Source organism: Anguilla anguilla, chromosome 4 (genome assembly GCF_013347855.1).
Source record: "Anguilla anguilla isolate fAngAng1 chromosome 4, fAngAng1.pri, whole genome shotgun sequence".
Classification (NCBI taxonomy): domain Eukaryota; kingdom Metazoa; phylum Chordata; class Actinopteri; order Anguilliformes; family Anguillidae; genus Anguilla; species Anguilla anguilla.
Genome location: NC_049204.1, coordinates 2,837,953 through 2,862,376, shown reverse-complemented (window position 1 = coordinate 2,862,376; position 24,424 = coordinate 2,837,953). Strand labels below are relative to the sequence as shown.

The window sequence follows — 24,424 nt, the reverse complement described above, 5'->3', positions numbered from 1 at the left end:
TCTACAGTTAAGGAAATATCACCTGTATACGGAAGAGGATTAGGGTCACATGTAAAAAAAATTTTTGAGTTCTGACTTTAAAGTCACAATTCTGAGATTAAAGTCAGACTTCTGAGAATAAAGTCAGAATTCTGAGTTCTGACTTTAAAATCAGAATTCTGAGAATAAAGTCAGAATTCTGAGAATAAAGTCAGAATTCTGAGTTCTGACTTTAAAGTCAGAATTCTGAGAATAAAGTCAGAATTCTGAGAATAAAGTCAGAATTCTGAGATTAAAGTCAGAATTCTGAGAATAAAGTCAGAATTCTGACTTTAATCTCAGAATTCTGACTTTAAAGTCAGAACTCAAAAAAAAATTGCACGTGGCCCTAATCCTCTTCCGTACTTGTAAAAGGAGAAAAAGTATTAAAAAGAAAAAAACGGACGCTAATGAGCACAAGGGAAAAATATGTCAGGTGGGTAGGCAAAGATTCATACAGACAAGGATCAATGCTGTAATAGACAGCCAGGATGGTCAACTAAACAGGCTGTGGTGCAAGGGCAGTAAAATACCAGATAGTATATATTTATTACGCCTCGCGGAAACAAAAAAAAAGGTTTTATGGGGAAAACAATAAACCTTCTGCAGACTTGTCCATTTCCACGTTTTCTTGTTTCTCATTGTATGCCTGGAAATCGCTCAAGTCCCGCCTCGTCAGAGCAGGGGCCAATAAACGTGCAGAGGTCTCTGTTTGGGGACCAATAAAATTTGGTTTCTTGCGCAGTTCCAGTGCCCACCACCGCGACCTAGCGGTACGATACATCATTTATGTTATGGGGATGATAAAGCATTTGAAACGCTAAGATTGGTTCCCATTGCTCTCTGTCATTCGAGGGAAGTCCCGCCTGTAGAAATATTACAATTGGGTTGGTCTTTCGCCAGTGGCCAAATCTTCGGCCAAAAACTACCCCATTGGATATGAAAGCTTTCTTGTGTTGGATGGATGCCCGGAGTCTGGGAGGGGAGGGGAGGGGTGCTGTCTAGCTTCCGGTTTCTGGGTGAAATTGACACACAATGAGGAGTCGGGATCAACCTCACCGAACGCCGCTGTAAATAAAATAGAATAAGAACCGAAGATAGGGTATCATGGATAATCAGGTAACGCGACCCGTGCCGTCCTGTGTGTACATACCTTTTAGTAGACAGCTGGTTAGTGATCCGCAACCTGAAAAGAAATGGCTAGCTAGCTGGCTAACACTACTTGTGATGATAGGGAAAAAATGAAATCGTAACACATACATTGCCATACACATATATTGGCTTTGCATACAGCGAGCTAGTCGCACAGAGACGCATATAGCAACACAAAAGAAGCATGTTTGGGTCTATTTATGTGAAGCTCAGGCCTCAGGAATTTGAAACTGGTAACTAGCTAATAGAGCCCCCGGCCCATTGATTTCAGCTGCGATAGACGGGTGAAGGCGCCGGTGGCAGGATTGCGTTCTCCTGGTCACGGGAGGGAGGCGGGCGGAGAGATTTAGGGGTGGGGGTGCTGGTACGGCGACAAATATTTAGAATGGGAAGCGGGAATGCCTTATCGCTGTGCATGGTTTTTGTTTATTATATCATGCTCCAATCGGCTAGTTGGCGAACAAGCTAGCCAGTTAGCTCGCTTGCTGCGTTGCAAAGTGTGCAGTAACGTTAGTCGCTGTACAGATATGTGTAGTGTAACATTGCTCTGGTGGTTGTCCCATGCAGGTTAGCAGCTAGCTAGTTGGACACCTAACATTAACTCTCGGTATGTGCATGAAGTATATGATGGAATGTTTACAGTCCAGGGCGGGAAATCCCTAACAGTCCTATATTCCTTTCGTGCGTATTGGACAGTTTGGTTACTTGAGTCTGACATAGCTTAACTCTTAACTCGAAACAGTTTTTATCTTGTTGGATAAATTAATTGTATTTCGTTGCGTACGCTAGCGTGGCCAACTATCCTCGAGGCGAATCCAACTTTTTAGTAATCTAGGTTAACATCGGTGCTACGTACCCGCATTAGGCAGTTGGCTTCCCAACGATTTTACAATTGCTAGCGAACAGACTAGATTCGCTGTAGCCGGGCACTTCAAAGCGCGCATGCCTTTTCAAGTACGCAACGTCTTCTCCTCATGCTCTTGATCTTTGGAAATGTAAGATTGTTTCAGTACGAGTCTGCTGGTGAGAGTGTCAGTGACTGCGTGCTTTTCCTAGTGTAGGAAGGAGTAATTTGGGAAAGAAAGGGGTATAGGTATGTTATCATGGGTAAAAGGCCCTGGACTCTTATCTAACACTTCTAATACTTCCCTGATTTATCTATTCCGTGTTAGTCAGCTCATTGGAGCTTTACGATATATACGAGTAGCTGACAGGTGTCTTAGCTAAAAGTAAAAAAAAAACACTGGTATGCTAAAATGAAGCGCTGAAAAAGACGGGAAACGATGTCCGTTGCGACTGTAATATTTTGTAGCTGTGCCTGTTTGTCACAGGCTAACCCCTGTGCCAACGGGGAGATTGTGTTGTAGCCTACGTTGTTGTAATGGATTAACAAGTGTTTCCGTTGATCTTTGTCAATCATATTCCCCCTCAGTAGTGTCGCCTATTTATAGTCTTAGAGACGACTAACTCGCCTACCCCGACATATTCTACTAGCCACTTTTAACTCTACGCTGTTTTCTAATTCTGTTGGCTCGTAGCTCACGAACATATGATGGCTCTTGTAAATAAGGATTATTGTTTCACATCTACAAAACCTACCCTACACCATGAATAAACTTAAAGTGAATGAATGAAAGCGAATAGAAATTAATATTCTTTTTGAAAATTGAGACGTTTTGTTTGCGCAAGCATTCAACCCCTTTGCTAAGGGGAATCTAAATTAGTTTGGGGACAAACGGTTACCTTGACAAATCAGGATTAGTTGAGTGGCTTTTTGTGCGGTAGTATCGTATCACGTGATTTCAGAATTAATCCACCTCTCACCGTATAGTACAAATGTCAGCAAGCATAGTTTCAACTATGAAGCCAAGGAAAGTTCGGAGAACTTAACGCTGCTGAAATTGATGACAGGCACAGGACAGAGTAGCATCTTTTAACAAGATCGCGTAAGAAATGGCCGTACCACCTGGAGACTGCCTGAAGTAGACCCTGCTTCAGATCTGAGCCGTCTGGCAAGGAGTAAATGGATTTGGGAAGGGTTCAGTTGTTGACATGGAGATGTCTTGTGTGGAGTTTGCAAAAAGTTACGAAGCCGGTGGTGTCCAATGATGGTCATGTTTAATCTGTCAATCAAAGTGGATTTGTTGCAATATGCTTCATGGCCTACTCGCCCCCCCCCCCCCCCATCCCAAAAAAGCAGTTTTTGTAGGTTTAATGATAGCTTCTGCTTTTAATCATTTCATTAGCCTTATCATTGATGTGACCTAATCTCTTGGCTACATTTATTGAAGGTTGATGACGCTGCCCTGACCTTGTATGAATCCATGACTGAACTGCCATTGGAGTGGTGTGCGGCTAATTAGCACACTGTCCCACAGGTAGGCTAATTGGTGGGAAAAAAATAACCTGTTTACAATCCAGCTCGACAGAACAGATTTACCCACGCCTGACTTAAGTGGTGCTGCGAGCATGTAGCGGCTGTTTTAGTGAATGAACGAGCAAGACCAGGTGACTGGAACAAAATACTGGGGAGGTCTTTTACTTTCTGAATCTGTATTTTCCACCTCTGGTGATGAGGTACTGGCCAGTCATCGATGGAAGCATTCCTCCGTCTGTTAAAGACCTGAAATTGTGCTTTAAATTCACCTTTAATTCGCTAAAAAAGAAACTATAATGTTCTTGAGCGGCCCGGACAAAGTCATTACTCTGTGGCAAGACAAAAATTGCAGTTAAACGTCTGTCCCCAGCCAACTTAACAGAGCTTGGAACGAGTTTCCCACTTGGATCAAAACTGCACCCTCCTAGTGTGCAAAGGCGACGGGGACCTGTTGTACTTGCTTAAGCAAACATATGCAAATTTTTTTTTGCTCATTGTATTGCATTTAAGGCTACATTTTGTCGTTCGTTTTTGGGTTTTAAATTGCATTAAAATCGAGTTGCTGTATTAAAAACGGATTGATTTGGATTGATGTTTAATGTAGCGGGGGATTGGTGTGAAAGTAGAAATGTTCTTCTGAGTTTCACTGGAGCCGCACAGAGGGGTGGGGGTTGCGGGCTCCAGGCCGTATCTCGCCATGATGGCGGCGGCGCTTGTTCTGAAGATTTGGGAGTGGAACTCGAGCCTCGTCTAGTCTGGTCTGCAGCTCTGCTGGTTCGGCGCTCTGCTGGATCGGCACACAGCCTGCCCTGGGGAGGGTGTGACGCTGAGCCGGTCCAAACCTTCCATAAATATTTCCCTGAATTTGTGTGTGTTCGTCGGGAGGGGGAAAGTGTGTAGGCGTGTGTGTATTAGAGAGCGTGTGAATGTGTGTGCACGCCTGCGTGTGTGTGTTTGTGTGTGTATGAGAGAGACTGTATGTGTGTGTGTGCGTGCCTGCGTGCGTGTGTGTATTAGAGAGCGTGTGGGTGTGTGTGCACGCCTGCTTGTGTGTGTGTGTGTGTGTGTGTTTGTGTGTGTATGAGAGAGCGTGTGTGTGTGTGCGTGCCTGTGCGCGTTTGTGTGCATGTGTGAGAGAGTGTGTGCATGTGCGTGTGTGTGTATGTGTGTGTGTACGTCTCAGCCTCTCAGGCAGTGATCTTTATCAGGATTGCTGGGTGAGGCCTCAGTCTGTCTCTGCTGGGGGGGGGGGAGGGGCGGGGGGGAGGGGCGGGCGTGCCTCCCGCTATGCATGTGCCTGTGCTGCGGTTTTTCAGTTACAGCTTACCACCGTTATACCGCTGTCTTACCGCTACCGCCTCGGAGGGCCTGCTGGGTAGCGCTGGGGGCCCTGCTGGGTAGTGCTGGGGGCCCTGTTGGGTAGCGCTGGAGGCCCTGTTGGGTAGTGCTGGGGGCCCTGCTGGGTAGCGCTGGGGGCCCTGTTGGGTAGCGCTAGGGGCCCTGCTGAGTAGCGCTGGGGGCCCTGCTGGGTCGCGCTGGAGGCCCTGCTGGGTAGCGCTGGGGGCCCTGCTGGGTTGCACTAGAGCTGCTGCTGGGTTGCGCTTGGGGCCTGCAGGGTAGTGCTAGGAGCCCTGCTGGGTAGCGCTAGAGCTGCTGCTGGGTAGCGCAAGGGGCCTTGCTGGGTCATGCTAGGGGCCCTCCTGGGTCGCGCTAGGGGCCGTGCTGGGTCATGCTAGGGGCCTGCTGGGTCACGCTAGAGCCGATGCCGGCTTATTCAGAGAGGGAGCTGTGTTCAACACTCGGTTAGTTTTGCATCAGTGGGGGCCATTCTCCACAGAGATTCCAAGACTGTCTTTGGTGCAGAGTGATGTGTGTCGTATTTTAGAACTACAACTCCCACGATGCAATTCCATGGTGAACTACACACATCTGCAGGGCCTGCTGGAGTAGCAGCTTGTAGAGGTGTGCTTCTTTCTCACTGTGGCAATGACGCATTATCAGAGGGCTTGCTTTCCTCGCCGGGTGTTGTGTTTGATAAGCGACCTTCACAAGATTTGGCCTGTGACGGTAACTCGGTTTTTGTGTTACGAAGAAAAAAAAAAAAGAAGCAACTGTTACTTTGATGCTAAAATGAAAAGAACAGGTGACATAGGGTTGCCCATGATGTTTTGGCCCTTGGTCTTCTTCAGTGTGTAACCTAGGCTACATGCTGGTAGAAGAAGTTCTGTGTTGGGGAACTGGACTTGGGACCACAAGGAAAGGATACCAGTCCATGGCAGTACCAGGTGTCCAGTTGTCAGGACAAGGCATCTCTGACATCACTACAGTCTGGTGACAGTCCTGTCCTGTCCTCTCCACACTGCAGACTCACCTGGGCTCACTGGAGAGGTGTCCATCACCTGTGTACCCAACTTTGGCTTTCCTAAGCCACAAATGGGAACTCAGCATTGTGGGTACCGGTCCTCATAAAAAGTCCCGGGCCTTAAAATGTGCAGCTACGCTCACAGTGACACCATCAGCTGATGCTTCACCCGCTTTCCCACTGGTAGATCTCATCTACGGCTTTTACAAGGACGGTGAAATGGGGATGGGGCCGCCATGTCGTCCCTAACAACCATTGTCTGTTGTTGTGGTTTCATTTTGCGTAGAACCCAAAGAGGAGCTCCACCAATCGGCATGTCGGTGACGTCAAATGGCTGATGGTGATTGGTGGATACTTCCAACATTACTGGAGAGTGAGGTGACATCATGACTGTCTCATCCCAATTTATGATCATCACCCTCTTTTTGCAAGCTGAGTCCCAGCTCCGTCAGTATCTACTAATAACAATAAACCATAAATCATGTATCTGAACTTGTAACAGGTGATTGCTGTACACACCCGTCCAATGACACTCATGCGTCCTGCAGGTGTGGATGGCATGCGTCAGTAATTCGTCACACGCATTTTATTCTCAAAGACGCATGCTTAAAAATCACTCCGAGCGTGATCAAAAAAATAAAAATAAAGCATCCAGCGTTCTGGTTCGAGCTCACTTCCCTAGCTACAGGTGTCGTGCTAACACTGGCGCTCAGTTGAATCGGAAATGGTATAATGAACGACTTCGTGGACGATGTAAGATGCTATCGTCGTTGTTCCAGCTATCGTTGCTGTGGTTACGGGTCCTTTGGGACTCTCTCCCCATGTGACTGACGGCGCGGGGGGGGTGGGGGGGGGGGGAGGGGTGGGCGTGGCTACGCGCGGGAGCGCAGCGGCACGAGCTGGCCGGGCGCCAGCGGTTTTTTTTTTTTTGCGACCGTGAGCGCCAGACCGGCTCATCCTAATTCCAGCCCTTAATCCCTCCCCTCTCTCGCCCGTCACGAGCCCCGCAGAGCCGGGCCAAATCCTCGCCCTCTCCCTCGCCGTCCTGGATGGAGATGAAGTGATTTCTCGCCCCCCCCCCCGCCCCGCCACCGTTCCCAGTGTAGATGATATCCCTGTCGCAGGCTGCGCTGCACAAAGCGGGCGGCCGGCTGCCTTTGTGTTCTTTTAATGAAGTGTGGCTGTCGGGAGCCGCTGGTGGATTGTGACCGAGGGGCTGGTTTGAGTGACAGGTCGGGGGGTGGGGGGGGGTTTGGCAGGGTGGGGATGGGATGGGGGGGCGGGGGTGGGGGGGTAATCCAAGAGGGAGAGAGCGTGTGACACTCCGACACTAACACTCAGAGACCAGCTTAGAGGCAGTGATGAGCTTCAAATCCTTCCTTTCTTCTTTCTTCAAAAAAAATTTTTTTGTTCTGTCACAGAGACAGAGGATGTGTGGACGCCGGTCCAGTCGGGGCTTGGCTCTGCGTGGGGGTGGGGGTGGGGGGTGGGGGGCAGGGGGCGCTGAGTCATTAAAATACTCTCCCGTTGTCAGTCCTGCGCGGTTTGGCTGTGATGGCGGGCTTTCTGATGGGTGTGTCTGATGCCCGCGGGTTCCCTGTGCAGCAGGTGTTTTCTCTCGCTGTGGGACCAGCTTGTCATACGTTTTGTTTTTCTTTTTCCTTCTCCCCATCTCCCTCTTTCTCTGTCTCTCTCTCCTCCCCTCCCCTACCTCTCTTGTTTTATTCTCACACTCTCACTCCCTCTCTTTCTCCACTTCCTTGCTTCTTTTTCTCTCTTCCTCCTCTCTGCCTCCTTCTCTCTCCCTCTTTCCATCCCTCTCCCCTATCCCTCCCTCCCTCCCTCTCTCCCCTCCTGCCTCTCCCTCCTCCCTCTCTCCCCCCCCCTCCCTCTCTCCTCTCTCTCCACCCCCCCCCCCCTCTCAGTGCACAGTGCAGGTGAAGCTGGAGCTGGGCCATCGAGCCCAGCTGAGGAAGAAGGTGACGACGGAGGGCTTCACGCACGACTGGATGGTGTTCGTGCGGGGGCCGGAGATGGGGGACATCCAGCACTTCGTGGAGAAGGTTGTGTTCCGGCTGCACGAGAGCTTCCCCAAACCCAAGAGAGGTGCGTCTCCGGGTCCCTGTGGTCGCAGGAGCCACCGCTGAAAAAGCTTCCTTCCTGTGTCAGTTCACTTCTGCACCAGCACCAGTGCAGTCAGGGGCAGTGAGCTAATTTTCAGCTATCGTCACCATTCTGCAGTGTGGAGCACAATGCCTAATGCATAATTATATTATGAGCATAGTCTTCCCTATGGCGTACATATCTGTGATTAATGTGCTATTAATGTGACTAATCACAGATCGATCACATTAGTCACAGATCGATCACATTAATGTGATCGATATATGATTGTGTGATTAATGTGATTGTTATGTGATTAATGTGATTGATCTGTAATTAATGTGATTTAAGCGTGATTAGTGTGATCGACCTGTGATTAATGTGATTGATGTGTGATTAATGTTATTTATCTGTGATTAGTGTGATTGATGTGTGATTTGTTTGATTCATCCATGATTAGTGTGATTGATGTGTGATTAGTGTGATTGTGTGATTTGTTTGATTGACATGTGATCGATCTGTGATTGATGTTATTGATCTGTGATTAGTGTGATTGATGTGTGATTAGTGTGATTCATCCATGATTAGTGTGATTGATGTGTGATTAGTGTGATTAGTGTGATTAGTGTGATTAGTGTGATTAGTGTGATTAGTGTGATTGATGTGATTGATGTGTGATTGATGGGATCGATGTGTGATTAGTGTGATTGATGTGATCGATGTGTGATTCATGGGATCGATGTGTGATTAGTGTGATTGATGTGTGCCCGCAGTGCGGAAGGAGCCACCGTATAAAGTGGAGGAGTCTGGGTACGCGGGGTTCCTCATGCCAATTGAGGTATACTTCAAAAATAAGGTGAGGGGGCCGGCCTGCTCATTCTGGAATTTTATTGTTTATTTGCCCCTCTGTGCTGGGGGTGGGGGGGGTGGTGGGGCTTTAAATGGTGTGCTCCCACAGGAACATCGGGGCTTTTTATTGGGGTGATGAAATTTAGAGGTGTCTGAGTGTGCAGTGCAGTGCTCCGAAATCTACACCGCTGGTCCAGCTCTCGTCTTTTATGTTGTTTTTGTAAATTTAAAGTGGGTTAAGAATCCATCAGTGAAGTCAGTTGATATGCAGGGATGTCAAAAAAAGTACCCAGTGGGGGCTTTGATCTAATTGTTAAAATTATCATTATGAAATTGTCGCAGCAACTTAAAAACATTCAGTTAAACACCACGTGCATTTTAGACTTTACGTAACCAGCTCAGATCTTTGGCTGGGCGTGTATTCGGGGTGAATAACCCAAAGCTTTGCACTGAAGGCCGTAGAGACTGGGGGGGGGGGGTCTCCCAAAGTTCAGGCCAGCGTCAGCCATGACAGTCTGGGCGATGTCAGCGGCTGATCGGGGTGGTGGGGGGGGCGGGTCCTGGACCTTTGGAACCGGTGGGGTGACCGTATGTGTGAGGTTGCGCCGGACTGCGGCCCCGGCAGAGCCGGTCTCCTGCCCCCCCACCCCCCCCCACCCCCCCAAGCCGCTGGTTAGGGGCAGTAAATCCGGCAAAGCGGAGCAGAGGGGCAGCTCCCGTCTCCTGAGGTGAGTGTGATTGTCTCCCCCCCCTGTCCTGTCTGGGGAGTGGGGTGGGGGGGGTGGGGGGGGGGACAGCAGGGGTCCCAAAGTGCCTCTTTGATCTCTTCACAGATTTGATACGGCCAGGCGTGGGGTTCTACCCCTTTGTCTTTTTAATGTTTCAATCTGGAGAAAGGGGGGTTGGGGGGGCGGGGGTGGTTCAGGGTGTCTTGGAACAGGGAGAGAGCAGAATAGAGTGGAACTGCGTCTCTTTAAATCTCGTGGTGGATCTTTGACTAGACTGAGTGGAAAAAACGGTCCCTGTGACTCATATACAGGACAAAATGTCTGTTTGACCCATGACCGGCAAAATCTCCTTCACCACAGAAACTTCTTTTACAGAGAAACCCTGTGGAATCTGCTCATGTCAAAGTTACTTTCTCTCTCTTTCTCTCACTCAGTCTTTGTCTGAATGTTCTACTTTTTTAGCCTCTAAAGTTGACTAAAAAAAAAAAACTATGAAATGGCAGACTTCAGAGAGTCGGTTGAGAGGAGTCTTTGTCTGATTCTTCTTCGCTGGTTTTCTTGAGCAAGTGCGCGCGTGTATTTCTGTCACCTCAACTTCCTCCTGGGTTTTGTGCAGGTTTTAATTGAATCTTTTTTTAGGCTTTGCTGCCGCAAGTAAATATGCTCTGCTGGCGTGAGGGTCAGTCAGCGCATGTCGGTGATCTAATTTAAACAGACTAAGACCCTTTGTGACACGGGTTCTGTACACTTTTTATACGTTCAGTACAGTGGCATAGTATATGTATATAGCTTTAGTTTAATGCTGCATTAGACCCAGGTTTAGTGCTGCATTAGACCCAGGTTTAGTGCTGCATTAGACCCAGGTTTAATGCTGCATTAGACCCAGGTTTAATGCTGCATTAGACCCAGGTTTAATGCTGCATTAGACCCAGGTTTAGTGCTGTGTTAGACCCAGGTTTAGTGCTGCATTAGACCCAGGTTTAATGCTGCATTAGACCCAGGTTTAGTGCTGCATTAGACCCAGGTATAGTGCTGCATTAGACCCAGGTTTAGTGCTGCATTAGACCCAGGTTTAGTGCTGCATTAGACCCAGGTTTAATGCTGCATTAGACCCAGGTTTAGTGCTGTGTTAGACCCAGGTTTAGTGCTGCATTAGACCCAGGTTTTGTTTTGTGTTAGACCCAGGTTTAGTGCTGCTTTAGACCCAGGTTTAGTGCTGCATTAGACCCAGGTTTAGTGCTGCATTAGACCCAGGTTTAGTGCTGCATTAGACCCAGGTTTAGTGCTGCATTAGACCCAGGTTTAGTGCTGCATTAGACCCAGGTTTAGTGCTGCATTAGACCCAGGTTTAGTGCTGCATTAGACCCAGGTTTAGTGCTGCATTAGACCCAGGTTTAGTGCTGCATTAGACCCAGGTTTAGTGCTGCATTAGACCCAGGTTTAGTGCTGCATTAGACCCAGGTTTTGTTTTGTGTTAGACCCAGGTTTAGTGCTGCATTAGACCCAGGTTTTGTTTTGTGTTAGACCCAGGTATAGTTCTGTATTTGACCCAGTTTTAGCGCTGTGTTTTACCTTTTACGCTTAGTGCTTGGTTTAGCATGTATCGCATAGCGGTTCTGTGCCATTTCTGACAGATTTATTTCATGCTTCTCCTGTTTATGACGGAAGTACGGTGTTCTGTGTGGGAGAGGTTGCTGTCAACGCAGGAACAAGAAAAAAAAAACGTGCCGCTGTCTGAATAAAATGCAGGTCTGTTGCTCATGGCGTTGAGTTTTCAGAAATGGCTGTTTTGATTTTTCATTTTGCGCGCAGCCCACTTGACAGCTGTGACAGTTAGATTGACGTGGCCTGCGTTAATTTACCCTAAACAGAAAGCGCACCAAAAATACGCTATCTCTTACCACCCACGGCAACGGCAAGCTGATTGACGACCTAATTGCAAGCTGCAGGCTATACTTTCCGTTTCTGGCTGGGTGTGTAAAGGAACCCACCAATCAGATGAAAGCTGAACATTTGGGCTGCACTGGTGGGCTATTAGTGTTGCTTCTGATGAGAAATAATGGAGTGTAATTCATAGTGGGTATTACCGGACTGCACTTACTGGCAGAGTACCAGCAAAGTTTGTTTGCTATTTTTTTTTGGCTTGGCCAAGTCAACTCATTTTTGTATTGAGGCGCATTGGTGTTGTCGAGAATTCTCTTTGTTGAAACGCGTCCGCGTCCGATTCGCTGGTAGTCAGCTAAAGCTGCTGATGTCCTTCTCTTTACAACATGGATGAAATCGGTCAACACGCGCACATTTTCACGGACGGCCTGTCTTTTGAAAGTGCAGATTCTCGAGGGCTGAGTCCGCCTCCGGACGGGACGGGACGGTTTCGGATCTTGCGCCGCGACTCGTTTGGCAGGATGAGCGTCACCCGGGCGGCCATTTTAACAGACTCTCCTTCAGGGCTTTTTGGCTTTTCCTTGGGCTGAGCCAGGAGGCGGAGCTTTTGGGGTTAATTACAGAAAAGCTCCCCCCCTCCCCATGTCAGCCCCCGTGCCATACCAATCTGGGAACTCCAGGAAAGGGGGTCCACCGGTGTACCTGTCTGCTGCTGAATTTTCCGGTGGAGAAGCCTGCGCTCGGCTGGTTGGGGTTCGGGTACCTGGGGGGGGGGGGGGGGGGGGGGGGGGGGGCGTGTATTCTGAAAGCAGGGAACTTGAGCAGCTGACTATCAGCACTGGCTGTTTTTTTGCGTGCGATTAGGAGTTGTGAAACCGGCTGGTGTCACTGTGACTCTGCAGCTGTGGCTGGACTAGATCTCAGCCCCCCCCTCCCCTGACTGATAAGGGCAGACTGTAGGGACAGGTGGCATGGCGGGCGGACATAGGGGACTGTAGGAAAGCGAGAGCGTGTGTCACTACTGAGAGAAGAGAGGGAGAGAGGGAGGAAGAGAGAAAAGAGACTGAGAAATGGTGAGTACTGCAGCGCGGAGGAGTGGGTCTGGTGTCCTCCTTTTGACCCTTTAAAGTGTGACATCACAAACGTGCGATTGGAGCGTTCTCAACGGAACACTCTAATGCTGATGTCACAATCGCTGCTGGTAACAGAAAGCGGAGGAGTTCTAGAACACTGGCTTAGAATTCTGAGGAAACATTCCAGAAAGCCTAGCCGCTTTTCAGAGGGTTAATGTAGTGCCGTCACAGTGGTCTGAATCTGCTTTCATTTGTTTGTCCAGCCGTTTGACTTGTTTGACTGAAAAGTGATATTGCAGCCTAAAGCAAACTTCTTCTTTTTTTTTTTTTTTTTTTTTTTTTACATTTTCTGTCATGTTTTTTTTTGTCTCCTGCTAAGAGACATTGCCGGTAGTTTGTGCATCAGGCCTGGTTTGTCTGTAATAGGCTTTTATGGAAATGTCGACTTGTGATGTTCAGTGAGAATTTAGACCTGTGTACCTGTGACCTGTGTGGTTTGAGTGACGCTCTACCTCACCGCACTCCCTGTCCTCTCTGTGAATGCAGGAGGAGCCGAAGAAGGTGTGCTTCAACTACGACCTGTTCCTCAACCTGGAGGGGAACCCGCCCGTCAATCACCTGCGGTGCGAGAAACTCACCTTCAACAACCCCACCAGCGAATTCAGACACAAGCTGCTCAAAGCTGGAGGGGTGAGCCAGGGGAACGCGGTGGTAGGGTGTGTGTGTGTGTGTGTGTGTGTGTGTGTGTGTGTGTGTGAGAGAGAGAGAGAGAGAGAGAGGCTGTGTGTGTGTGTGTGTGTGTGTGTGTGTGTGTGTGTGTGTGTGTGAGAGAGAGAGAGAGAGGCTGTGTGTGTGTGTGTGAGAGAGAGAGAGAGAGAGAGACTGTGTGTGTGTGTGTGTGTGTGTGTGTGTGAGAGAGAGAGAGAGAGAGACTGTGTGTGTGTGTGTGTGTGTGTGTGTGGAAGTGCAAGTGCAAACACGTGAGTGTTTTTTGAAGTCCTTTCTTGCCCATGTGCAGCTGAAGTCACACACACGTCGCACACACACACACACACACACACAGTCTCTCTCTCTCTCTCACACACACACACACACACATGTATTTCCTGATGGGGGCCCGACAGTGTGTCCGGGATGAAGTGAAACCGCACACACACATCGTCGCAGTCACAACGAACGCAGTAACACACGCCGCGTGTGCCCTGCTGTGTGGATTTGAGCGCTGTGAGATTCGGCTGTGCCCGTGTGACCTGCGGCGCTACCCTCCCCAGGTTATGGTGGTCCCCGAGGGCTCGGAGTCCGTGTCCCGGCCCAGCCCCGACTACCCCATGCTTCCCACAATCCCGCTGTCCGCCTTCTCCGACCCCAAGAAGACCAAGCACTCCCACGGGTCAAAGGTCAGTGGAACACTTGTGCAGCTGCTCGGCCAATGGGGAGAGGAGGAGGAGGAGGAGGAGGATGCTTTGAATTGCTTGACTCCATGTTAGGTGTGCGGTGTCCCATCAACTGTCAGTTTTTACATGTCTGTATATGAATGCGTATATGAAATCCTGATATCGGGGAAGCACTTTTTACACTGGATGTTAAAACGTGGAGCAGCTTGCACAAACATGTAGGAGAGACGGTGGCCATTTTGGTTGCTCTTGTTCTGGCTGTTTGTTTGTCACCCTGAAGGGGTTGAATATCTGGTTTTTATGTGTTGTCTTGTCATTAGAGTGCTGTGGTCTTACAGGATCTGGAGGTAACACGAAACCTGCAGAGCAACACCTGGAGTAACAGGTTATTTAGGCCTCCTGGCTGCATTCGAATGAGCCGGACCTGAGACACTGAGAACCAGATACTCTCGTTGTCCTCCTGGACTGTAGGAGTGTATGCTCCTGCATAACGGGGTTGCCAGATTTCTCTGGCTTTTCTCTGTCAAACTGGCCAGAATCTCACTTTAAAGTCGCATTAAAGTCAGCTGGAATATTCCGGGTGTGGTTTGGCTGTTTTTCCAGAATGATGTTAATGTAACATTACTATGCATTTTCAAAAAAAAAGAAAAGTATTATTTTCCTTGGCTTTTGTTTTTTTTTTTTTTGGCAAATGAATGACATCACTTTGGCTTGGGATTTAGAATTTGGCCTCGTAGCGCGGTTACATCGCGTTAGCCTGTGTACCAGTTGTCCTTTTAGAGATGGAATATGATTAGTGCATGATCACAATAAGCACGGTAACACAGAGAAATGAACCATAGGCAGCAATGTGCTATTTCCTTGCGGTGTCTCAGTATTCATATTATAGCATATGGGATAGCTGATATCAACACGATCACCTTTAATCCTGAAAGTGTTGATATCTCAAGCAGAAATATTTTTTTCTAGTTCGTACAGAGGACTGGTTGAGAGGTTTGTAAAGGAGATGAACTTAATTGAAAATGGAATTCCTTTCTGAAGAAAATGAATCACTTTCTCACTTTTTCTGTGGTTTTTTTCACTCACTCCCATGGAGAAAATCCACGCTCTAGGTCCATTTCATAGCTCTGGTGATTTTTGATCTATTGATCTGAGCTTTCATCGCACAGAAGTATCCTGGTTAAGAGGGGGGAAAAAATTTGTTAAAAAAAAAAAAAACCTTAAACTGTTGAAGAGCGATCTCTGTGCCTTTATCTCTGTGGAGAAATTTGTAAATTCATAGCTGTCATCAGTCCTCAAAATTGGTGGTGATTTTCCTGCCTGTTGTCATCATTGTCTTATTGCTCAGGCCCATAATACTGTCCTGTGTATGGTGAGAGAGAGCAGGTTTTTTTTTTTTTTTCATTGCGTCATGCAAAGCAATGATTGACAGCACACTGTAGCCAATCGGTCGCCTACTGGAAATACTCCTTCCTGTTTTGGGGGTTTTGTGAAGGCTCACTCTTGAATCGCCGTGGAAACCCTTCTCTGGGATTCCTTTCTCAGCTGTTCCTGGTGTTTGTTTCCTCTGAATTTTTAATAGTATAATTGGATCCACTCCTTACATCCCAGTATTCCAGCTTTATGTGTGTTTCTGTGCTCTGAGATATTTGTGTGGGGGGGGGGGACTGGTTTAGAGACCTTGGAGTACAGACTCCAGATACAGCGTTTTGACGTTGACCTGGATCTGTCTGAGATTTCGTTAGCGTTGCTGTTCTTTATCTCCAGAGTAGATTCTGTGTGTACACAGCAGAAATGATCTTATGGTTTCTAGGGTTCGCTTTCAGTTTTATGCCGGCAAGCTTGCAGTTGTGAAACTAATCAAACAAAATCTGTAGGCCTTTCCGGACTGTGTAAAAGATATGTTTAGTTTAAAATATGATTTTGTTATTTGTATTTCGTCATTATTTATTTTTGCCTAGTATCACATCCAGTGCATTCTGAAAACTTTCTCGGCATGAAAGTTGAATTATGAATAATTTTAAATGATTACCTCATTAAATGCTTTTAATGAATACATCTGTCTCCAGTGATCACATGACCTAGGTCGGGGGGGGGGGGGGGTCCAATCTCATCCGAAAATGGCCGGTGTGGGTGCAGGTTTTTGTTTTAGCCCAGCACTAAGACACCTGATTCTTCCTGATTTAAAGACAATGATTAAATGGACTGCATTTATATAGCGCTTTTATCCAAAGTGCTTTACAATTGATGCCTCTCATTCGCCAGAGCAGTTAGGGGTTAGGGGTTAGGTGTCTTGCTCAAGGACACTTCGACACGCCCAGGGCGGGGTTTGAACCGGCAACCCTCCGAATGCCAGACAATCGGTCTTACCTCCTGAGCTATGTCGCCCACAATTAGCTAATTAGTTTAATCAGGTGTCTTAGTGCTGGGCTAAAACAGAAACCTGCGTCCATCCACACCGGCCCTTTTCGGGTAAGATTGGCCCCCCCTGACCTGGGTGCATCCGAGGGCCGCAGATGGTAATGACTCACACCCCTCCCCCCCCCCGTTCCCCCTGTTGCTAGGAGACCAGTAAAGACAGCGGTGGCGGTAACAGTAAGGGCCCGCGGCCTCACAAAGTGACCAAGGAGCACCGGGAGCGTCCGCGGAAGTACTCCGAGAGCAAGACCACCGCGTCCAAGGGCGACGGCGACCGCGAGCGCGACGGCGGGAGCAACAGCAGCAAGCCGGCCCGCGACCCGGCCTCTTCCTCCTCCTCCTCGTCCTCCTCGTCCTCCTCCAAGAAGCCCGGGGAGGCCAAGGTGAAGGAGGAGAGCAAGGCCCCGCCCAAGGCCGCCTTCAAGGAGCCCAAGCTCACGCTGAAGGAGGCCAAGATGGAGGGCATGTCCCCCAAGGGAGGCGGGGCGGGCGGAGGGGGAGGGGGCGGGGGCGGGGGGGGGCCCGCCCGAGTCCAAAGCCCCCAGCAAGCGCCCCCCCGCCGTGGAGTCCCCGAAACCCAGCGTCAAAAAGCCGAAGAAGGGGGCAGGGTCCGAGGGGTCGAAGGTCGCGGGAGGAGGTGGCGGGGCGTTCACCGGCACCTCCCCTCGCATCTCCTCCTCCTCCTCTTCCTCGGCCCCCCCTGCTGGCGCCGACAAGAAACCGGCCAAGGAGAAGGGCCGCTGGGTCAAGGTCAAGTCCGAGATGGCCGAGGTGAAGGAGCACAAGAAGCCCCCGGAGTCGGAGGAGTCCAACTCGGAGGACGAGGCCTCGTCCAAATCTGAGGTGAGCGGGACGACGGCCTGGGCCCGGGGGGGGGGGGGTTGATAGAGAGCAGGTGTTCCATTGTGACCTCATCACAACCTGCTGCCAGTAAATAATGAGTAGTGATAGAGGAGGAGCTCCATTGTGACCTCATCACTGTGCTCCCTGGAAGTGTTGTTTAGTAATAGAGGAGGAGCTCCATTGTGACCTCATCACTGTGCTGCCTGGAAGTGTTGTTTAGTAATAGAGGAGGAGCTCCATTGTGACCTCATCACTGTGCTGCCTGGAAGTGTTGTTTAGTAATAGAGGAGGAGCTCCATTGTGACCTCATCACTGTGCTGCCTGGAAATGATGATTAGTGATAGAGGAAGGGCTCCATTGTGACCTCATCACCGTGCTGCCTGGAATCGTGTGGCTGAACTCTGGCCTTGTCTCTCCCCTGAAGCAGTCGGCCCCCTCCAGCCCCTCCAACTCCAGCAGCAGCTCAGACTCCAGCTCGGACTCGGACTTCGAGCCCACGCAGAAGCAAGGCCAAGGTACGCCCTCGGAGTGGCAGGCAGGTGTGTGTGTGTGTGTGTGTGTGTGTGTGTGTGTGCGTGTGAGAGAGAGAGAGAGAGTGTGTGTGTGTGTGTGTGTGAGAGAGAGAGAGAGAGAGTGTGTGTGTGTGTGTGTGTGTGTGTGTGTGTGTGTGTGTGTGTGTGTGTGTGTGTGTGTGTGTGTGTGTTTGTGTGTGGGTGAGGGTGTGAGTCTGAGCTAACGGTCTCAGTAACAGGCTCTGTGGCAGCGGGTCTTGCGTAATACCAGCGTTCAGGAAAACCGCTGCCTGGTGGCGCAAAGCTAACCCACACGCTACGCGCTGCACGCTACCCGCTACACGCTCACGGTAGAGCCCAGCGCTGCTGCAGTGCCTCAGGGCTGTGACTGGCTCCTTTGAACGATGCGACGGTTTGACAGTAACCCCCCCCCCCCCTCCTCCCCCTCGCCCCCCCACCCCCAGGCCCCCTGCGCTCCATGGTCGAGGACCTGCAGTCGGAGGAGTCCGACGACGACGACAGCAGCTCGGAGGAGGAGACGCACGTCAAGACGAACCCGCCAAACCGCGACTCCCGGTCAGTCGGTCCCCCCGTCTCTCGCGCTCAGCCCCTCCCACATTTAAACTCGCGGTCGCCACGCGCAGCAAGGTTTCTGTCACATTTTCTCATTCCGTTGGCTGTTGGCATCTTGCTGACAGAGGCGAGCGGCTTATTAGACTGCGTAGATTATGGCGACCCGCCGTGGTTGTAGCTTCTGAATATAATAGATAATAAACTTGGACAGATTTTGTAGGACACGTTTCATACAAAGAAAGGAGCAGCTCAAAGTGCTTGTTCAGACAAAGTGAGTTTTGGGTTTAGGATGCCTGCGTAGTCTACTGCATCAGCGCCCTTATCATGTTACAGACAGAGGCACGACAGGTGATAGATTTGACTGACCTTTGACCTTTGACCCCTCAGTATGAGCCTGGACAGTGAGAGTGACAGCAGTGATGGTTCCCATCGGCCTGTTCGAGACCCTCCTCCCCCACCACAGAAACACAACTCCTCCAATAACAAGGTGAGGGCACAGGGTCTAATGAGGCCACTGTGTGTGTGTGTGTGTGTGTGTCTGTCTGTCTGTCTGTCTGTCTGTCTGTCTGTGTGCATGTGCGTGTGCGTGTGTACATGTGTGTGTGCTGGTACGTGTTTGTGTGTGTGTGTGTGTGTGTGTGTGTGTGTGTGGGTGAAAAACATGATTTTCAACAAGATGTTTTCCTTTTTTCATCTCTCCCTCCCTATCTCTCTCTCCCCCTCCTCCCTCTCCCCCTCTCTCTCTCCCTCCCTCCCCCCCTCCTCCCTCTCTCTCTCTCTCTCTGTCTCCCTTCCACTCTCCCTCCCTCTCTCTCCCTCCCTCTGTCTCTCTCTCCCCCTCCTCCCTCTCCCTCCCTCTGTCTCTCTTTCCCCTCCTCCCTCCCTCCCCTCTCTCCCTCTCTCCCTCCCTCCCCCCCTCCTCCCTCCCTCTCTCTCTGCAGATGTCTGGGAGGAAAAGTCCTGAGCCGTGCAGCAGGTCTGAGAAGATGCTAAAGAAGGGGTACGACAAGGTAGGAAGGGTAAATCAAGACTTTTATTTTGACATTTCGCTTCATCGTTCAGTTCTGCATCTATGTGTGGCTTGTTTGAGTCCTGCTTGAGTGACAGGCCCCCATAACCCTAACACTACTCCTACTAGTGAGTACCTACTGCTCCTACTTACTACTAATAATACTACTAATACTGTTAGTATTACTACTTATGATCTACTGTTACTACTTGCTGTCTACTACTGCTAATACTACTAATAATCTACTAATCCAGGCATTACTGTTATTACTGCTACTTACTATCTACTGCTAATACTCGCTGTCTACTATTACTACTAATACTATGACTACTATTACTAATAGTACTACTACTAGTACTATTACTAATACTACAAGTACTACTACTCATAGTGCTACTACTAATACTACTAGCACTACTGCTACTTCTACTACCTGCTGCTGCGCCTGCAGTCATTACTGTTACTACGACTACTAGCAGTAATAATAATTATGTCATAATAATAATAGTTTATTCAGTCCTTTGTTGCAGGACAAAACAGCATGTATACACAGGAATGTAAAAATAAACAGTATAATGCACAGATGAGGAAAACACTGATAAAAATTTATAAGAAGTAAAAATGTAATTTAAAGAACCGTGCTGCACCAATTAAAGAGCATTCGGGTGAAAGCTTAGTCACACAGCTATAAGCAAGTTGGGTAAATTATGTATACTACAACTCCCATAATGCAATGCTCTCTCCCCAGGCCTACACAGAGGAACTGGTGGAACTCCACCGCAGACTGATGGCTCTGAGAGAGCGCAACATTCTACAGCAGGTGTGTGTGTGTGAGTCTGTGTGTGTGTGTCTGTGAGTCTGTGAGTCTGTGAGTCTGTGAGTCTGTGTGTCTGTGTGTGTCTGTGTGTGTGTGTGTGTGTGAGAGAGTCTGTGTGTGTGTGTGTCTGTGTGTGTGTGTGTTTGTGCTTGTGGGTGTGTTGGTGTATTGGTGTGTGCAAGCGTGCGTGTTTGTTATCTTCTCTATGGTCAGGCTGCTGTGTTTTTGTAATGTAAGTGCCTATGTGTGTGCTGTTGCTATTGGATACCTGCTCAGCTGTTTCCTGTTTCCTGTTCTGTCCCTGCAGATTGTGAATCTTATTGAAGAGACCGGCCACTTCAACGTCACCAACACCACCTTTGACTTTGACCTCTTTTCATTGGACGAGTCAACTGTCCGTAAACTACAGAGCTACCTGGAAGCCACTGCCACGTGACAGGAAGTTCCTGTGGGGGGAAAAGGGGGCGGGGTTTTCTCCTCCTCATCCCGCCTATGTGTAGAGCAGGGTGAGTGGGGGAGAATCTGAGTGGCTAAACTGCCTGGGTGTGTTGGAGAAGAGGAGGTTTTTGGGGGGGGGGGGGCCGGTGGGGTGCCCCTGTCGGGACTCCTCACCTTGGCAGGTGCACCTGGACCGGACCGGACTGGACCGCGAGCGGACTCGTGTTCGGACCTGAGGGTCTGTGTGCTGCACTGTGGAACTCAGCTACTCTCTCTCCCCCCTCCCACTCCGTCCCGCCCCCCCCCACCCCCCAGCCCTCTGCTGCACCCCCCTCTTCTGCTCCCAGCAGGAGTCTATTTTTTCTGTAAGGAATATCCTTCAGACCCCCTGTTTGCATGTCTGTCTGTTTGTGTGGAGAACGGGGTCAGCGGTGGGCCGATGTGGGGGGGGGGGCGGTGGGGGGGGGGGGGGCAGTGTAGGCGAGACCTGTTGAATTTTTGATACTTTGCACCAAAGCTTGAGCCGGCGCCCCCCCCCCCCCCCCCCCCCGGCATTCCTCACTGGCAGGTCTGTCTGCTTTTCGGAGGAGCCGGACGGGTCCAGGAGGGGTCCAGTTGGGGTCCAGGAGGGGTCCGGCTGTTCCGCTGTCAGTCGACCGTCGGCTGGCCGCCTAAATTTCATTCCAGTGCCGTTCAGGTGCCCCTCCCTCCTCCTTTTGCTGACCCTTATCTATACCCCCCCCCCCACTTACACTTCCCTCCTACCCCCAGTTCCCAAGTCTTTGTGAGGTGAAAGGGCTATCGGGTTGTGGTGGAGGGGGGAGGGGGGAGCTCCAAAATTGACTTTGGAGGGGGGGGGGAGACAAGATGCAGCCATAGTCACCTGGATCACAGAATGGGCATATTTTTGTTTTGTTTTTGTTTTTTGTTTTTTTTTTTTTTGTATTTTATTTTTATACTGATATTTTACAATTATTTTTTGATAGCTGCGATCGATGTCAGTTAGGAAATCCTTGAAACATGAATGTACTGTTCTCGTCTTTTTCTACGTTTTTGTTTTACAGGGCTAGCAAGATTACCCTCTGTCCTTTTAGTGCCTTTGCAAATACTCGATTTACTGTGGGGGTGGGAATGGGGTGGGGTGGGGTGGGGGGGGGGGCATTCTCAGATGGCTAATTCTCAGTCACCCTCACTGGTACCAAGTCATAATCTGTCCTATGAGAAAAGTATGTTATTTTTTATTTTTGTTTTGAGAAATTTGTGTGCATTATGCTATTCATTTGGCTACGGAGGTACTCAAGTGGAATTTGGGGGGGGGGGAGGAGGAGGAGGGGGGCAGGGAGGGGTTTGGGGAGAGTGGGCTGCCTCTACCCAAGTGTCTCCTTAGCGATGGAACCCGGCTGCACGCCGCCATTTTGGTGTTTTTTTTGTTTTTTTTCCGGTTGACGCGGCTGAGTTTGTTCAGTCAGCTGTGTGCGGGTTGCAGAACCTCGCGGTGCAGCTCCACTGCTGAGGCGAAGACTCCTCTTTCAGCCGCTGATGCAGGTCGAGTTCACTGCTGTTCCACCTGTCCTGTTATTACACTTGAAGTGCCCCCCCCCCCCCCCCCCCCCCCACCCTTCTCCCTGGCCTTCTCACTGTCTTTTTCATGTGATATGCGTATTTATTATGCTGTTAGTATCTCATAACTGCACCATTCTGTTTGCCTGGTTTGGGACATAACCCTGCCCCCCCCCCCCCCCACACACTTTGTGTGTGTGTGTGTGTGTGTGTGTGTGCGCGCGCGCGCGCGCGTGTGCCTGCAAAAGAAAGTGTTTAGAAGACGATTCACAGTGCTTTATTTACAATGAAAGCAAAAAAAGCACAGGGCCTTACTCTCTACTCGCAGCTTCTCATTGGCTGTCCATTCTGACCATTCCTGGAACGCGTTCCCACATCGAAGGCAAACTGAACTCCTTTCAGAAGTCCCAGTAAAAACTTAGAACGTGTGCGTACGTGTGTGTGCGTGAAGATGTGGGGGAAGCGTGCGTGTGTTTTCTGGTCCCTGTGTGTGAACTTTTAAACTCCCAAGTCCTAGTTCATGAACTTTGACCTATGACCTCCATGTAATGAAGTGGGGGTTCATGGGTGGGGGGTTGGGTTCAGGGAAGGGGTGAGTAGCAGCTCTGTGTGGCTCGACTACAAGAGAATAAAAAAAACTCCTGTCTTCTAACAGTCAATTTTATTTATATACCTCTGCACTTTTGGCTGTGGTGACTTCAGTACTTATGTAATTATCTAAACTGTATTTTTAAGAATTTTATACAATATTTACATGCAGAATAGTATTGGTTTTTTGCCAACCTTTTTTTTTTTTTTTTTTTTTTTTTTAAATAAATTCTTATTTAATTGTCTTATTATTTTATTGGTATGTTTTTGTCACAGACGGAAGATCATGACAGCTTTGTTTTGTTAAGGTGCAGACACAGGCCCATTGTAGTGTGCTAAATCATGGTTGTAGTAGGACACGATGGAACTGGTATGGGGGGTGGGGGGGGCGGAGGAGGTGGGAGGGGGTTTTGGGGTAAGGGGTCGATGTACATTTTTAAGGAGGTGATGTCGTTATCATCTTGAAAGCGCGTATTGAGAAGACGACAGCGATTTAGGATTTTTCACTGAAAAGTTTGTTTCTGTGTGTCCGTGTCCTTGACGATATTTGAGTGTTTTTACTCAAAGTATGTGGCAGCGTTGTTATTGTCCGTACTCTGTGAGCTATGGCTACGAAAGCCCGAGGACAAACTGTTAATTCCCCTCCTTCGCACGGTGCTTCTGGGGACTGTCGTAAAAAAGAACGGTGCACTTTCTGAAGGTTGTAACGTCAGTTTTTTTTTTTTTTTTTTGATTGGCCCAGACAGTTTTTTTTTTTTCGATACTTGGAGATGTTCCTGATGACCTGCTGGGTTTGCAGTGGTGGGGTATATCGGGGACATTGGGGCGCTCGTAGTCTGAAGTAAGGAAATATGCCCGCAATAATACCCGGCCTTGTACAGTCAGCCAGATCGTCACGAACTTCTGTGCGTGTCTAAAATGTCCTTCGTCGCACACACAAAAAAAAAACCGTCTGGGCAAATTGAAAACATGAAAACCCTAAAACTGAAACGATAGCCAGAACCTCCGGAAAGTGAACTGTCCTTCCTAAAGTCGTGTCCGATCTGATCACGGATAAGAAATCCGAAACGGCACAGGAAAAGAGATCGGTATGGGAGGTGTTTGTTTTTAAAAAATATATTATATATAAGTGTAAAATAATCAAAAAGTAGACTATCTACTATGTGTAATTAAAATGGGGGCAGCGGGGGAGACAAAAAAAAAAGAACATTCAGATGGTCTTTTTCTTTTTCTGTCCTTCTCCGGATACTGTTAGGAATGTGGAATTGTGGGGGGAAGTGTCTTCCTCTGACTGTGGTTGTGGTACGTGTCTGTGATGGGGGGAGGGACGGGGGGGTTTGACTGTATTTACCGGGTTGTGGGGGCTGAATTGTTTTTGACATTAACGTTGGTAAATCCACCTATAGGCCGAAGAGCAGAAGCAGAATTCGATTGGGTATATATTAACTTGGCATACAACGCCACCATGTGGTCTTATAATGCAAGTTGTAATAAGGGCGATCTTTTTTTTTTTTTTAATGTTATTTTCTTTTTTTTTCTTTTTGTTTTAAAATCGTATTATTAATAAAGTCATTGATTACTGTAATGTTGCTTGTGTGTACGTATTTTATTTTGCACTCTGAGATTTTTCTGACCTGCTGCAAGAGAAGTGTGGAGAGGTCAGGTTGAGGTCATGTGATTTCAGATATCTGAAGGTCCCATAGAGGATCCTACAATCATTGGTAAC

General features: G+C 48.9%; 1 protein-coding gene across 1 annotated transcript; it reads left to right on the top strand.

Moving 5' to 3' along the window:
• The first annotated feature begins 1,009 nt into the window (after nucleotides 1-1,009).
• mllt1a (MLLT1 super elongation complex subunit a) lies at nucleotides 1,010-20,997 on the top strand. The gene is given in 13 exon segments (XM_035412845.1): nucleotides 1,010-1,137; nucleotides 7,835-8,015; nucleotides 8,786-8,868; nucleotides 13,093-13,236; nucleotides 13,818-13,943; nucleotides 16,505-16,864; nucleotides 16,866-17,201; nucleotides 17,629-17,716; nucleotides 18,178-18,289; nucleotides 18,674-18,773; nucleotides 19,228-19,296; nucleotides 20,044-20,115; nucleotides 20,420-20,997. Coding segments are annotated over 13 exon segments (1,812 nt in total). The 5' UTR covers nucleotides 1,010-1,125; the 3' UTR covers nucleotides 20,549-20,997.
• Nucleotides 20,998-24,424: the final 3,427 nt, after the last annotated feature.